This window comes from Halichoeres trimaculatus, unplaced genomic scaffold, assembly GCF_033239565.1.
Source record: "Halichoeres trimaculatus isolate MK-OKI-2021-1 unplaced genomic scaffold, fHalTri1.1 fHalTri1_scaffold_15, whole genome shotgun sequence".
In the NCBI taxonomy this organism is placed as follows: Eukaryota; Metazoa; Chordata; class Actinopteri; order Labriformes; family Labridae; genus Halichoeres; species Halichoeres trimaculatus.
In genome coordinates this window covers 2,207,101-2,223,656 of record NW_027437193.1, presented here as the reverse complement: position 1 = coordinate 2,223,656, position 16,556 = coordinate 2,207,101, and the positions used below count along the sequence as shown (strand labels likewise).

Here is a 16,556-nt window from a genome sequence, read left to right as displayed (position 1 = left end):
TAAATTCGGTATTAAAGATACTGATGGAATAACCATTACAGAAATACACACACACACACACACACACACACACACACACACACACACACACACATACACACATAGAAGGCACATTACGATGTTTCTGATCTTCATTTTGACACATTTTTTTCTGACTGGACCTTTCTGAATTAAAGTTGTATAACCCTGCTATAAATTAACACAGAAAAAAACACACAAGGAAAAAGTAAAAAAGTAGAAATATGATAACATGATATCAAAAAGAGAAAAGGGGATAATTTTTTTTAGGGCAGTTTGAAACATTATGAGTCATGTCATCCTAGCAGTAAATTCTAGAGAGGGAAAATTAAACTGTTAAACCTGTTCAAAATAATCACGGGTAAATTTTCATTTTCCCTGAGAAAACTATAGCTTTTCATAAATCGCTTCAATTCTTAAATCCATAATTTCAGACAAATGTTGAATAAATCACAAAAACTTTTAATACATATTTTCTAAGATTGTATTCAACATTTTCTAGTTAATCCATCAAAAACTCTAATAAAAGTTGGGGATACTATATTTAAAACGTGCTTGTGTTGAAAAATAATCTGTTAAATCAAATGTAAAAATGAAAAAAATGAAAAAAGAGATATATATATATATATATATATATATATATATATATATATATATATATATATATATATATATATATGAATACAGCCCCCCCCCCCCCCCCCCCGAAAAAAAAAAAAAAAATTATGAGCAATATTATAATTTGCACCTTTAGATTGTGTCATCTGTAGAAATTGTAACTAAAACCTTCTCAGTTTTAGGGCCTTTGCTTTATTGGTGTGGATACCTTCTGAGTTTTGTTTTAAACATTTTTATACTTTCTTTGTTGTTTGATGTGCTTCTTCCTCCTTTTCCTTTTCAACTGTTTTATACATAATGCTTTAACTCTAAGCGTGCTGCCACATGACTAAGCTGTAAGAAAATAGCACTCAGCAGTTCAAAACCTCCGAGCCACTCAGTTTATAACTCATTTCAAAAACACACACACACACACACACACACACACACACACACACACACACAGTTATCTTTATGCTGTCAGTCATCTGCCTTGTCTTTAAAACCTCAAACCCTGAAAACCACACTGTAGCTTCGGTCTACAGCAGCAGGGGCTGATGGGAGCTGTGAGGAGCTGGTAGAAAGCACGTGTCCTGCTCTGATCTCTCAGCTCGTCCTTGTTTGTCCTCAGCAGCGTCAGAGCGTCACTTCTCCTCAGGTTGACCAGAGGAAACAGCGCGCCACAAAATGCTTCTCCTCCCAGCTGCTGCCCTGTGCTGTCTGTGTTCAGGTGAGTCTTTCAATCAGCCAATCAGGAGCCAACAAAGTCCACCTTTACCAAACACTGTCTCACTCACCTTCACCTGTCTGTCTCTGTGTCTGCAGCTCTGCTTACCACGGCAGAAGATCTGATTCAGGAGGATTTAACACTGACCAGGAGAGTCGGAGACAACGTCTCCTTCAGCTGTGGACAAACTAACAGATGTGATAATAACTATGTATACTGGTACCAGAAGAAAGACACAGAAACATTCACAAGGATTCTTCGTTTTGACAGGTCTAATAGTAACATATATAAAGGCTATGGTCATCCTCAGGAAGATGATTTCTCAGCTGTGAATAAAGGGAACGGCTGTGAGTTACAGATCCAGAGAGTTAAACTCTCTCATTCAGCCACCTACTACTGCTCCTGTTGGAAAGGATCCCCACAGTGAGAAATGCTGAGAGCAGCCTGAACAAAAACCAACAGATGAACAGATGTCACTCAGAGAGCAGAAACCACAGACAGAGTCACTTTCTCATTTCTCTACAGCTGACAGCAACACTTCATTATATTCCACTATGATGGGGCGTCGGTGGCGCAGTTGGAGAATGCGCTTGGTCGGTAATCGGAAGGTTGCAGGTTCAAGCCCAGCTCTGGGCGACACATGACGATGTGTCTAGTTGCTCCCACTGCTGCGTCAGTGGTGTGTGAATGGGTATGAAAGGGCGTGACTGTGTTAGATGTACTGATGGATAGCTGTCATAGTAAGGATTGGATCCATCAGTGTGTGAATGTCAGAGCGAATGGGTGTGGATGGGTAAGTGTGACCTGTGGTGTAAAGCAGCTTTGAGTGATCCATGACTAGAAAAGCGCTATATAAGCTCAAGTCCATTTACCATTTACTATAAACAGAGACACAGAGAACAGAGAAATCTCCTGAACAGTGATATTCAGAGCAGTGTTGTAGTGGAGTCTCCAAACCTCCAGTCCAGGTCCTCCTCTTCAGGTCTGAGCTGAGTCCTCATGGTTAACATCATTTATCAGAATGAGGACGAGTGTTTTTGTTGTTGGTAAATGAACATGGGGACAGGGAAAAATAAAGGCTGGTTTCAAAAATCAGCTTTAAACTTGTTCAGACAACATGTGTGATGTTGGCGACAGAGTACTGTACACAACATTTCTACCATTTGCTGCGGTGCTTTTCATGCTTTACACAGAGGGACAGACGTCAAACTGTTGCTGAATCAATCAATAATGGCGTGGTCTCACACTGATCAATAACAAAACAGCAGTTTGCTACTGTATGAAAATGATGACATTATTTATTTCAAAGGTTTTCTTTAACTGTCCTGAGTGGGCCAGTCACAGTCATGCAGTCAGCTGACCAGGAGCCTTTCAGTTGGACAAACGAGCAAGCGGACCATTTATAATGTGGAGCCCTGATCTCACAATGAAGCAAAAAGCACAAAAATGGAGGCTGGTGCTGCGATGGCTAAAGACATTATTTGCAGGGAGTTAGGTAAAAAGTGAAAACAGATCTGGATGAAGTTTTTGGATGAAGTTAGCGGACACCATGAGCTGTCTGTGCAGTTGTTGTCTATTGTCCGGTCTCTCTCTGATTGGCTGTTGCTGTCCTCAGTGAGAATGAATGAATGGCATAATCATCCCTATAAATATGAGACATGTTGATCGGGGCTGCTCCAACGAGTCTGTGCGATGATCGTGGGGCTTACGATCGATCTGTCACCCACTCACACTAGAAGATAGCCAGGCTTAAAGAATTCTTCGGTTCACATTCTGCTCATTTAGACACATCATTTACATTTAAACTTACATGTGTCAGGATTTGATAATCAGTGGTTGTGAGTTGGACCCAAGAGCTGTCAGAGACAGAGAGCAGTTTAAGGGTTTTTATTGCACAAGATGTATGCTGATCCAAAGTCCAGATATCCAAAATCCACAGGGGAGTGAAACTGAGAGAGCTTGGCAGTGTGAAAGAGGCAGAGCAGCAGGGCAGGAGCTCGAAGGAGGCACTGGAGGGGACGCAGAGACATGCAGGGTAAATCACAGGTAAAGTCACCAAGATTCATCTCAAAAAGCTCAGAAGATACTTAGTTGTAGGTCAAAGTACTGCAGGGTGTACGGGAATTCACTGACACCGATCTCTTCCTAACCCAGAGTATAAAAGCACCACCTGATGAGCTGATGAACCACAGGTGTGCCAGTGAGCCAGAGACAGTAAACCAGACATGACTCTGTAGTGGAGATCACTGCATTAATAAAAACTGACATGACTCTGTAGTGGAAGGCACCACATGGGCTCTAAATGACTTGATGAACATTGTCTGTTGTGATCCTCAGAGTCCATGGCACGGGGAGCTGAACAAAGTTGTGTCTTGTCAACAGATGAACGGTTAACAGAGTGAAATGTTTGATGAAGTGAGCTCAGCTCTGAAAAAGAGGAGAAAAGAAGAGACAGACCTGTTGATGTCAACTTTAGAGAAACACTTCATGGAGCTGAAATCTGATTCTGGTTCATCCTCGGACTCATTCAACAGCTCACAGGTTTTTGTAACACTCTTTCTCACTGTGGGAGACTGGATGGTCATACCTCATCTTTGGCTCGGGGACTAAACTGTTTGTAGGAGGTAAGAAATCAAATTCTGCTCTTTATTTAGTGAAATGAATTTCTGCTCCTTCATGTGTCTCATATCTTCCTGTTTTTGATTTGGATCATTCTTTCAGACGCACAGCTTTTGTAATATCTAACGTTCATCATTCATGGAAGAAGTTTAAAGCTCTCTGCACATCTGAACTTGATTTCTTTTTGATTTGATCTGTTAGAAAAGATCTGATCATTCAAATGTTAGAAATCAACTTTCCTCTACAAATAGACTTTACTGTCAGTGAGTTAGAATAATCTCTTCTTCCTTTAAAACCAGAGAACATAGGATTAAAAAAGCAGGATTTATGCTCCAATCATCCCAAATATAGAATGAAAAGACTCATTAGTATTCATATTTACTGTATATTTATCTATGTGATACACAGAAAGATGGACATGGTTAGACTATTGAAATCTTTACACACTCTCATTTCTTTACATTTGAATTCATTCCATATAATTCAATCCTGATTCTGTTTGCTAAAGCAGCTGTTGGCTCTACATCATCTCTAAATGAAATTAAGTCAAATAAAACTCAATCAAATGATTTTTTATTCTTGTGTGCCTCAAAGTTTGAACTTAAGGCTGTCTTTACTTACATTTATCATTATTAAAGGGGAACTTGGTTCCCCTTTAATAAGAGCTTGTTCGAGCCTGAAACGTAGCAATGACCCAAAGTGTAATAATAATAAAAAAACAAACAAACAAACAAACAAAAAAAACGTAATGAAGTAAGTCTAAAATGTCAGAACTTGTCAAAAAATATAAAGTGTTGAGCTGAAAATGTAATTTAAGAAATTTTAATAAAACCCAGGATGAAATCAAATGGTTTATTTTGAAAATGTAAAAAAAAAAAAAAAATTAAAAACAAATCTTCAGACAAATGGAAAATCAGAACGAAGAAAACTGCAATTTTGCAAACAAAGAACCAAAGAAAAGCAATGTTGCAAGAAGAAAAGAAGGTAAAAATCTTAATGTGTTATCCCCTCCCCATTTATAATTTATAAATCAATTAAAATCCATTAAACCAGTTAAAATCATTTATAATTCTGCTGCTGGCGATTTAAAAAAATAAATAAAAAAATAATTTACTACAGGAATTGAAATTATTATTCTAAATGATTGCATTTTAATCTCATATCTGCTTAAGGTCTGTAGAAGCCCATAACGTAATAATGACCCATAATGTAATAAATTTAGCCTTTTTAAAATGTAATAGGACCATAGCGTAATAACAGACCAATAACGTAATCAAAATCCTGAACCTTTAACGTTAAAACTTTCGCTGGATTTTGTCAATAATTAGATTCATAATTATGAAAAAACATATAGTTATAACTCTCCCTCTTTTTACTGTAAAGAGCTGCTGGACGCAGCAGTGGTCTTTAAGAGATATTTGCCAAAACAAGTTGATGTATTTTTTCAATATAGAAAGTAATTTGAATTAGACAATTTTTTTTAATGTTTAAATTTAAGTAAAGGGAACAGTAATCCTCATTATTTTTGTGCTTAGGTTAAATATGTTCAATTCCATTGTTCTAATGTTAAGTTCAGGATCTAAAGCTGTTGAGACCAGAACTCAATTTTGTTATTTATTGCTTAATTTTATTTGGAAGAACACAAGCCACAACAAATAAAGTAAATTTAAGTAACAATTGAGACAGAGTTTTAATTAAGACTGCATTTTTCATGACAAAAATTAATACTTTTTTTGAGGCACTAACTGATATGCTATACACTGTTACGGTCAGCCTATAACATTGTCAAAAAGGGCAAACGTATTACACTCTTGGCTGGTTATTATGTTATCGGCTCAATTATAAAATTTGCAATTCTTTTTTTTTTGCATCAGACCCATAACGTAATGACTGGCCAAAAACGCAATAAGTTATTGCGTTATTGGTCAAAAGTTATAATTATATTTATATACATAATATGTTATAATATATTTTTTTCAATAATTATGAATCTAGTTATTGACGAAATCCAGCGAAAGTTATTACGTTATAGGTTCAGGACTTTGATTACGTTATTGGTCTGTTATTACGTCATGCCAATTATATTTTAAAAAGGCTAAATTTATTACATTATGGATCATTATTACGTTATGGGCTTGTACAAGGTCCCCAAATAAATAAGTTGAACTCTGGCAAGTTACAACATGTAGTGCATTTCGAATCAAGATACACACACACACACACACACACACACACACACACACGTATATATATATATAAATATATAAACCCTTGTCTACATTAATATATGTCAGCAAATATATATCCTTAATCAAAGTAAATATTTGACACCGTACTCAACGCACAAATTTACAGATACACACAGTGGGAAGGAAAGAGTTTCAACAAAATCCTGAAATGAGTTGAACTGATTGATCTGTTTATTGTTGATTTTGTTGAAGGAGTTCAATCTCTGACAGGTTGTTTTTTTCTGTGTGAGTAATTGATGTGAATCAGTTCTTTGAAGCTAAACATAATTGTTGAAAGTGTAGAAAGAATGTAAAGAAAGAAAGCCAGCTAATAATATCTGCTAACAGTGTTTGATCTGCAGCTGGAGCCAGTTGATGTGACTTTCTCCTGGACTGAAGAGAAGTTTAGTGATCAGAGTCCCGTTTCCCTCCTCAGATGAGCCCGTGGTGAAGCCCGTGGTGAGCGTGTACCCGGCAGCACCCAGAGCCCAGCTGGAGGGGAAGAGCTCCCTGCTGTGTGTGGCCTCAGACATGTTTCCTCCTCTGGTCCAGATCTCCTGGAGAAGACGACAGACTAACGGCCGTCTGGAGCTGCTGCCCCCTGCCGACAGTGAGATGTTCAGAAAGTCTGGATGCACCGTGTCTGTTCTGAAGCTCCAACAGAGAGAAGAAAGCTCAAAAAAATACGTCTGCTCTGTGAAACACGAAGGAGGAACTGAGCAAGAAGAAATAAACACCCTGTTTCTAACACCAGCTAAGTCAACCCGTGGTCCTCCAGAGATGGAGCCCACAAAGGCTCCAGCTCCTCCAATCCCTAGACCTCCAGAGACAGAGCCCACAGGCCTGCCAGCTCTGCAGCAGACCGACTGTAAGATCAGCATCTATTACCCTTTAGAACAAACCCACTCAGCTGCTACAGGTCATCACTCTTCTTCAACTCCCAGTATGAGCTGTGGTGTACCACAGGGTTCAGTTTTAGAGCCTCTGTATTTACAAAGTGGCACCGCTGGATTATTGAAACACAGTAAACTAAAATAAAACATCAACAACCAATTAACCAATTTTGAATGAGTTCATGGTTTAAAAAACAACTTTGAGTCATTTTAAATTTTTCAAAGTGAAAAAAAAATTTACCTTTGAATTTTTGGAATTTTCGGAATTTAGAGAGTTGAATTTTTAACCACGGTAAAACCATTTCACAGCAAATAAATTTTAACTTATACTACTGTGTGTGTGTGTGTGTGTGTGTGTGTGTGTGTGTGTGTGTGTGTGTCAGTCTCCTTCCAGTCTCAGTGCAGGGTGAAGCTGCTCTCTGTCCTGTACTCCCTGCTGATAGTGAAGAGTCTGGTGTACTGCTGTGGACTCTCTCTGCTGAGGATCCTCACAAACTAGCCACCGTCCATCAGCTGCACTTGTGCTGACTGACTGTCTTCTGCTGGCCTCTTCTCACCATCAAATCTCATCAGCTCACCTCTGTCAAGCTTGTTGTACTGTGTGAATACAGATGTTTTTATTATTTTATTTTTACAGTGTAATTTTCTGAAAGCTCTGAATTTCCAGTGTGTGTTTTATTAAAATCTTGCTTTTTATTGATCTGATTCTGGCTTTTCAATAAATGATCAAAACTTTTTCAGCTTTTTTTTTTTTAATTCATCTTTTTTTGGACAAAGTTTGTTTTCAGCTCTGAGTAGTTTGACTCTAGTCATGAGCAAAGTTATAGTGGAGAACTAACCAAATAACTAAGACTGGATTATTCAAAACATTTGATTAGAGCTGAAATATCAAAATCCAGGCTTCATGAGAAAAACAAGTTTCTGAAATTGTTTAGTGTTCTTACAAAAGTGAGTAAAATCAAAAGAAATGATAGAAAATGTTTTTACTTTTATTCTGAGTCAGTTTACATGTTTCATTCTGTAAGAGCTCTGAATAATCCAGATTACACACTGACCTGTACCCTCTACAGCTCCTTATGGATTTAAAGATGTTTTTAAAGATATGATGTTTTCACTTTTTATCACACATTCATCTTCATCACTCTCTGGCTCGTACCTCGGAAACAAACAAAATACTACTACTTCAAGTACACCTACTACTACTACTAATAATAATACTTTCAATTCTTATTTATTTTTGTAAGACTTTAGACAAGTTATACATGTATGGTATATAATTTAGTATGTATTATTAAAAAACACATTATATGAAGATTATAATGGTATATTCTAAAACTCTACAAATAAATAAAACTTTAGATGTAACTTTGTTTACCACATGTAATTTCATTGAATTTTGTATAATACACATAACTGGAAAAAAAAAGTTAAGTCAGCAACACATGTTTTATTTGTGAAGTATGTAAACTTGAATAATAATAGTTGTATTAAATTTTGTTTATATATATATATATATATATATATATATATATATATATATATATATATATATATATATATATATATATTTAAAACTCTATATAATCATCACCATCATCATTTTGTTTGTGTAGCATTTAGACAAGTTATAAAAATACACTTTATTCATTAATTATGTATTAAAGAATTAATATCATTATGTGTAGATGATATAATATGTTATAAAAATTCTATAAAACTAAAACAGTTACAAACTGACACTGAAGCTAAAATGAAATTTTAAAAAAAGTGAAAAATGAATGAAAATCAAACTGATGATGAATTTAAAAAATAAAGCCTGATTATCAGTAGCTGTGAATAAACTTCACCTCCATGTTGTGAAAACTGTTCTTGTGTTTATGTGTATAAATAAATTCAGAGAGGAGCAAAGATGGAGATGTTGCTGTTTTCTAAATGTCAGCTGGTGAGTTTTTAGCAGCAGCTTCAAAGCTGGCTCCTTTTAATAAGTGTGTGAGTGTGAAAGTAAAGCTCTACGCTGATGATACTGTTGTTGATCCACATCAACACACAGCACAGTCAGCTGCTTTAAAGCTCCAGCTGTTTGAAAGAAATGATGACACAGAGGTTTGATCAGTCTGAATAAAGTCTAAACACTGGGGAAATAATGTGTGTGTTTGCTTTCTGTCAGCGTTAGAAAAGGGAAACTAAAGGAAGAAATGTGAGGACATGAGCATCAGACAATAGTTGGAGGATGAAAGTGGAGTGTAAGATTGTAGAAAGAAGATTCCTCTAAGAATCAGTGAGAGCTTTTAAAGGGGGTCTGAGCAGACTACAAGAAGTCTGATTGATTTCAGCTCCTCAGCTCTGAGTTCAGGCCCAGTTTCAGCTCTGTCTCTCTCTGCACAACAAACACAGGTCAAAGGTGAGACTCTGAATTCTGAGCACTGAAATCAGACTGGATTTCCTGGAATGATGCTTTAACCAGAGTGGATGCTTGTAACTGTCATTGTGTTGATGCTGAGAAAAGGCTGAGCTAACGGTTGGAGCAGAAAGCCACACAGATGCTCTCTGTGCTGCAGGAAGGAAGTGTTGATCTGCTGTCAACAGCTTTTTAGGAGTCCTAATAACCACCAAGGACAGATTCATATCTGCTGCTGCTTCACACACTCACACACTGCTCTCACTCTCACTACCTGTTTGTCTTCTCTCTGACTGTCAGCTCCAAGTCTGAACACAAAGAGCACGCAGCTTTTTAGGATCCACAAGATGCTGAGCTGAAGGAGATCCAGGGACTTGGACCAGACTTCAAAAACAAAAACACACCTTAAATAAAGCTGAGTGTGATTTTATTTGCTGTGAAGCCAAAATGAAATCCATCAAAACAAAGATGTGAATCAAAGACAAACTCTGAGAATATTTCAGCTGATTCAGAAAGTTACACTGTAAAAAAAAGTGAAATAAAAAACATCTGTATTCACACAATACAAGAAGCTTGACAGAGGTGAGCTGATGAGATTTGATGGTGAGAAGAGGCCAGCAGAAGACAGTCAGTCAGCACATGTGCAGCTGATGGACGGTGGCTAGTTTGTGAGGATCCTCAGCAGAGAGAGTCCACAGCAGTACACCAGACTCTTCACTATCAGCAGGGAGTACAGCACAGAGAGCAGCTTCACCCTGCACTGAGACTGGAAGGAGACTGACACACACACACACACACACACACACACACACACACACACACACACACACACACACACACACACACAGAGAAATCAAGTATTAAACATGTTGGGTAATAATATGTGTATATTTGTATTTAATCAACTCTAAAATTATAAATATATGGTGTAATAATATATCATATAATGTGAAAATAACTGTTATAGTATAGTATTATATAAAGGGGTTATATGTGAATATTTGTAAAGAAGTGTCTTTATGTATGAAACATATATGTGAAGAAACAACTATTCATATACAAATGCTTATGTTATATTTTCATTTTTGTATAGACAACTATATTTATAGAAATATATATGTAAAAAAATCAAGTTTCATGGATAATATGTGTATATTTTTACATCATCAGCTATACAAATAGAAATATATGTTTATGTAAATTAGTATTGTTTATGGGGTCATTTTGTGTGAATATTTGTTCATAAGCAGCTTTATGTAAAGAAATATAAACGCTAAGAAATAAAATATATTTGTTAAGAAATGAAATATACATTGGGGTTATATTATTTGTATATTTGTTGAAAAGCAACAGTATTTATAGACAAATATACCTAAAGAAATGAAGGGGTAATATGTGTATATTTGTTTGTAAGCAGCTTTGTGAATACAGATGTTTATGTATAGAAGTCAAGTATTATGTATAAATAATATTTAGTGTATATTTGTGAATAAGCAGCTTTGAATATATTATAGCTGAGATGTTGTAGAAGTGTTTATTGACTCTAGGCTGGTGAGTGATGTTTTTGTTTTTGAAACATGTGACAGTAATTGTAATTGTTTTACATGTTTGAAATAAAGTTTTCAGTTGAATTTCAGAGCTAAACTCTGCAGAGTGGACGTGTGATGGTCCTCTGCTGCTTCCATTTCCTTTGCTAATCTGTTTGGTGTTAAAGTCTCATATTTGATTGACTGTGTTCATATCTGCTGTGTTTCTTCATCTTCATGTTGTGTCTCAGAGGAATGCGTTGTCCTCGTGTCTCCCTGTGGATTCATAAAGTTGCTCTTTGTCTGCTTCTTACGCTGGCTCTGCTGCAGAGCTGTGCGCTCAATGGGCTCCCTCTCTGGAGGACAGGAGGCTGCAGCAGCTGGAACTTCTGTTAAAGACAAGGAGTCATAAAGAGCTGCTCCTTCATCTCTGATCTAATCTGTAATCTGCTCTAATCTCATGAAGCTGAATCAGACACCAAGCCTCCTTCACCTTGTTGAGTTGGAGCCTCCGCTCTGCCTCCCTCGTGCTGCACAGAGCAGAGGTATTTCTCTGAGCTGGTCTCTCTCTGAAGGAGGCTCAGGATGGAGACGGTGCGTCCAGACTCTCTGAGCTCCAGCTGCTCTCCCTCAGCAGGGGGCAGCAGCTCCAGACCACCGTCCTCCTTGCGTCTTTTCCAGGAGATCTGGACCAGAGGAGGAAACATGTCTGAGGCCACACACAGCAGGGAGCTGTTCCCCTCCAGCTGGGCTCTGGGTGCTGCCGGGTACACGCTCACCACGGGCTTCACCACGGGCTCATCTGAGGAGGGAAACAGGACTCTGATCACTAAACTTCTCTTCAGTCCAGGAGAAAGTCACATCAACTGGCTCCAGCTGCAGATCAAACACTGTCAGCAGATATTATTAGCTGGCTTTCTTTCTTTACATTCTTCCTACACTTTCAACAATTATGTTTAGCTTCAAAGAACTGATTCACATCAATTGCTCACACAGAAAAAAAACAACCTGTCAGAGATTGAACTCCTTCAACAAAATCATCAACAATAACAGATCAATCAGTTCAACTTGTTTCAGGATTTTTCTAAAAGTTTTTCTATCCTATTGTACAAATCTGTAAATCTGTGCATTGCGTATATCTGTTAGGTGTTTAATGATTTATCTTGGTTTATGATACATATTTGCAGGCATGTGGACAAGAGTGTGAATAAGATTAATAACTACACTGTAAAAAGGTTGATGTAGGTTTTACAGTAACTTCCTCCTGAGATGCCAGAAAGTTACGATAAAAATCTTTACAGTAGTATTACTCTGTTTTTATATCAATCATCATTAATGTGTTTTAATTCAGTTTCAGTTGACTGTCTTTTAATAACAACAGACTCTCTACTTTACTCTACTTCCAGATACAGAATAAAAATTTGTTTTTTATTTGAAATGTTATTACATTTTATTTTATTTTTCAAATTGAACTACAATTAATATTCATTCTTTTCCAACTGAACTATTACATTTTTTTTTCTTTACAGACATTACACTTTTTACAAAAACATGCTCCTTTTTATTTTTTTATTTTTTACTTGATTGATAAAGATTATGAAAACATTTGTAACACACATCAATTTTTAAAACAAGTTTGACCATTTAACTAGTTTAATATTATATAAGTCCATTTCATTCGGTCACTAATTTGACAGTTTTATAAGGGGTGCACAATATCTATCTTTCTTTTAAATTATTGGCCAGTAACACAGTCAAATAAATTAACTCAATTTACGAATACATATGTGTAATATATATATATATATATATATATATATATATATATATATATATATATATATATATATATATATATATATATATATAGGTATATAGGTATGTGTGTGTGTGTGTGTGTGTGTGTGTGTGTGTGTGTGTGTATATAGTATATATATATATATAAACACACACACACACACACACACACACTTATGGGTTTACTGGTTGACTGGGTTTTAAGTATTGAATTATAAATGGAACATAAACATTTTTCATGTATTTTACCGCTCCTGTTTTGAAATAGAAAAAAAATACATAAGTTGGTGATTCAACTGTTTGTTTGGGTTTTTTTGTCTGTTTTTTTGACTGTTTCGGATTGATGGCTTAAATGCAAAGTTTTTAATATTCTTATTTTCTTTTTGCGTTTAGATCCTTTTTATTATTTATACCAATTTTTATAATAAATTATTTCATTTTGGGTTTTATTACATTTTATCTTAATATATTTTGGGCTCAGCACTTTTGTTACATTATCGACAAGTTTCAAGGTCATTTCAGGCTTTATTACAACTATTTTGTTACATTTAAGGCCAGTGCTACGTTTCAGGCTTTATCCAGCTTTTATTAAAGAGGAGTTCAATCTGTAAATAAAAAAATGCAAATAGAGACAGCCTTATCATCTGAAGATCAAACTCTGTTTGAGTCAAACAAGAATAAAAAAATCATCTGATTGAGTTTATTTGACTTGATTTCATTTAGAGATGATGTAGAGTCAACAGCTGCTTTAGCAAACAGAATCAGGATTGAATTATATGGAATGAATTCAAATGTAAAGAAAGGAGAGTGTGTAAAGATTTCAATAGTCTAACCATGTCCATCTTTCTGTGTATCACATAGATAAATATACAGTAAATATGAATACTAATGAGTCTTTTCATTCTACATTTGGGATGATTGGAGCAGAAATCCTGCTTTTTTAATCCTATGTTCTCTGGTTTTAAAGGAAGAAGAGATTATTCTAACTCACTGACAGTAAAGTCTATTTGTAGAGGAAAGTTGATTTCTAACATTTGAATGATCAGATCTTTTCTAACAGATCAAATCAAAAAGAAATCAAGTTCAGATGTGCAGAGAGCTTTAAACTTCTTCCATGAATGATGAACGTTAGATATTACAAAAGCTGTGCGTCTGAAAGAATGATCCAAATCAAAAACAGGAAGATATGAGACACATGAAGGAGCAGAAATTCATTTCACTAAATAAAGAGCAGAATTTGATTCCTTACCTCCTACAAACAGTTTAGTCCCAGAGCCAAAGATGAGGTATGCTCCAGTCCCCCACAGTGAGAAAGAGTGTTACAAAAACCTGTGAGCTGCTGAATGAGTCCGAGGATGAACCAGGATCAGATTTCAGCTCCATGAAGTGTTTCTCTAAAGTTGACATCAACAGGTCTGTCTCTTCTTTTCTCCTCTTTTTCAGAGCTGAGCTCACTTCATCAAACATTTCCCTCTGTTAACCGTTCATCTGTTGATGAGACCCAACTTTGGTCATAGCTCTTTTGTAAGCAACAGGTCTATGACCAAAATGTTGTAATGAAGTTCCTCTTTTTGGAAGTTGGCCAGTGTGCAGGAACTTTCTTCTGATATTTTGGACTTGTCTTTATTGAACACACCTGCAAGATGTGAATGTGTAAAGATCTCTGCTTTTGCTAGTATCAAAACTCCCCTGACTTTTGAAAAGAGAGGACATTTATCTGAAGGAGCTCTCACTCTCAAGCTCACACTGCACTGGTGACACTCAGCGGGGAGGAGGAGGAGGGGCGGAGTGCGCATGAGCGAAGTGGAAGTAGCCCATGTAAAGAAACTAAACTAAACGTGTTGTCATGGAGACCTGGGGGAGAGTCAGGCGGGATCATACAGAGAGCAAAGCAAACCCCCAATGAGCAAATAAACATTAGGAAACAAGCCCAAAGTCACTAATAAGCGGTCTAAGCAGCACTTAAGCTTTGCTTGAAGGATGTTGATGATTGCCAGTTGATTCCTGCTCTCTCTGTGGTAATCAGGCTGTGATAGTATCTCTGGTGTTTTTTGGTGAATGTGTGTCTTTTTGGGTTTCCTGGAGACTAATCCTTTGATGTTTCTCTTTCTTTTGCCAGTGCCTCTGAACATCACTTCTGCAGCAGCCTACCGACAGTCACACTTTCTCTCACCATCCAAAATCCAACTAAACAATAAAAAAAACCCTCAAACCTGCTTTTGCCTCCGTCTCCCTTTGGGTCCTAGAAAACCCCGCTGGTTTACTAACCATCACAGGAGGATGAGAATACTGCAGCTCATTAGAGCGTCTGAGTTTCACAGCAGTAGAAGAAGTCGTTGTCCTCCCAGATCTTCCTGACCTGCCAACAGCCTGTGTTTACCTGTTTGAGCTGGACGCTTCAGATACATTTACAGTTCAAATAAAACAAATGCTTTGGCTGTTTATACTGCATCTGACACCATTTGACAGTTTAACAGGACTGGACCTTTAATTGGTTAAAATGGTAGAAATGTCATATAAAATACTCTGACACCAACAGAAATACAAACTACACATTTAAACAAACATCATGTTGTCTGAACAAGTTTAAAGCTGATTTTTGAAACCAGCCTTTATTTGTCCCTGTCCCCCATGTTCATTTACCAACAACAAAAACACTCGTCCTCATTCTGATAAATGATGTTAACCATGAGGACTCAGCTCAGACCTGAAGAGGAGGACCTGGACTGGAGGTTTGGAGACTCCACTACAACACTGCTCTGAATATCACTGTTCAGGAGATTTCTCTGTGTCTCTATTTATGATAGAATAGAATAGAATAGAATAGAATAGAATAGAATAGAATAGAATAGAATTAAGTGTTGCTGTCAGCAGTAGAGAAATGAGTCTCTCAGTTCATCATGTTTGTGACTCTGTCTGTGGTTTCTGCTCTCTGAGTGACATCTGTTCATCTGTTGGTTTTTGTTCAGGCTGCTCTCAGCATTTCTCACTGTGGGGATCTCGTTTCCAACAGGAGCAGTAGTAGGTGGCTGAATGAGAGAGTTCAACTCTCTGGATCTGTAACTCCCAGCCGTTCCCTTTATTCACAGCTGAGAAATCATCTTTCTGAGGGTGACCGTAGCCTTTATCTATGGTACCATCATTGATTATAGCAAGAATCGCTCTGAATGTTTCTGTGTCTTTCTTCTGGTACCAGAGTACAAAGTTAGAATTACATCTGTCAGTTTGTCCACAGCTGAAGGAGACGTTGTCTCCGACTCTCCTGGTCAGTGTTAAATCCTCCTGAATCAGATCTTCTGCCGTGGTAAGCAGAGCTGCAGACACAGAGACAGACAGGTGAAGGTGAGTGAGACAGTGTTTGGTAAAGGTGGACTTTGTTGGATCCTGATTGGCTGATTGAAAGACTCACCTGAACACAGACAGCACAGGGCAGCAGCTGGGAGGAGAAGCATTTTGTGGCGCGCTGTTTCCTCTGGTCAACCTGAGGAGAAGTGACGCTCTGACGCTGCTGAGGACAAACAAGGACGAGCTGAGAGATCAGAGCAGGACACGTGCTTTCTACCAGCTCCTCACAGCTCCCATCAGCCCCTGCTGCTGCTGCTGCTGCACACAGATAAGACCGCAGCGTGAGAATAAACCTCTGCCACAGCTGCAACTCTGCCTCAGTGATGGAGAAAAACACAGGTGTGAATCAGAACAAGCAGCAGATCTACGTCATTAGAGCCAAACACTGAGGGTTTGGAGAACGTCATC

General features: G+C 37.3%; 1 protein-coding gene and 1 pseudogene across 1 annotated transcript; one reads left to right on the top strand and one right to left on the bottom strand.

Moving 5' to 3' along the window:
* The first annotated feature begins 1,231 nt into the window (after positions 1-1,231).
* On the top strand, positions 1,232-7,581 carry LOC141804757 (immunoglobulin lambda-1 light chain-like). The gene is made up of 5 exons (XM_074689370.1): positions 1,232-1,345; positions 1,441-1,755; positions 3,922-3,966; positions 6,626-7,038; positions 7,477-7,581. The coding sequence occupies exons 1-5, from the start codon at positions 1,303-1,305 to the stop codon at positions 7,579-7,581; spliced, it is 921 nt and encodes a 306-aa protein (XP_074545471.1). The 5' UTR covers positions 1,232-1,302.
* A 2,527-nt stretch (positions 7,582-10,108) lies between these two features.
* On the bottom strand, positions 10,109-16,326 carry LOC141804727 (immunoglobulin lambda-1 light chain-like; annotated as a pseudogene).
* Between the last annotated feature and the right edge of the window lie 230 nt (positions 16,327-16,556).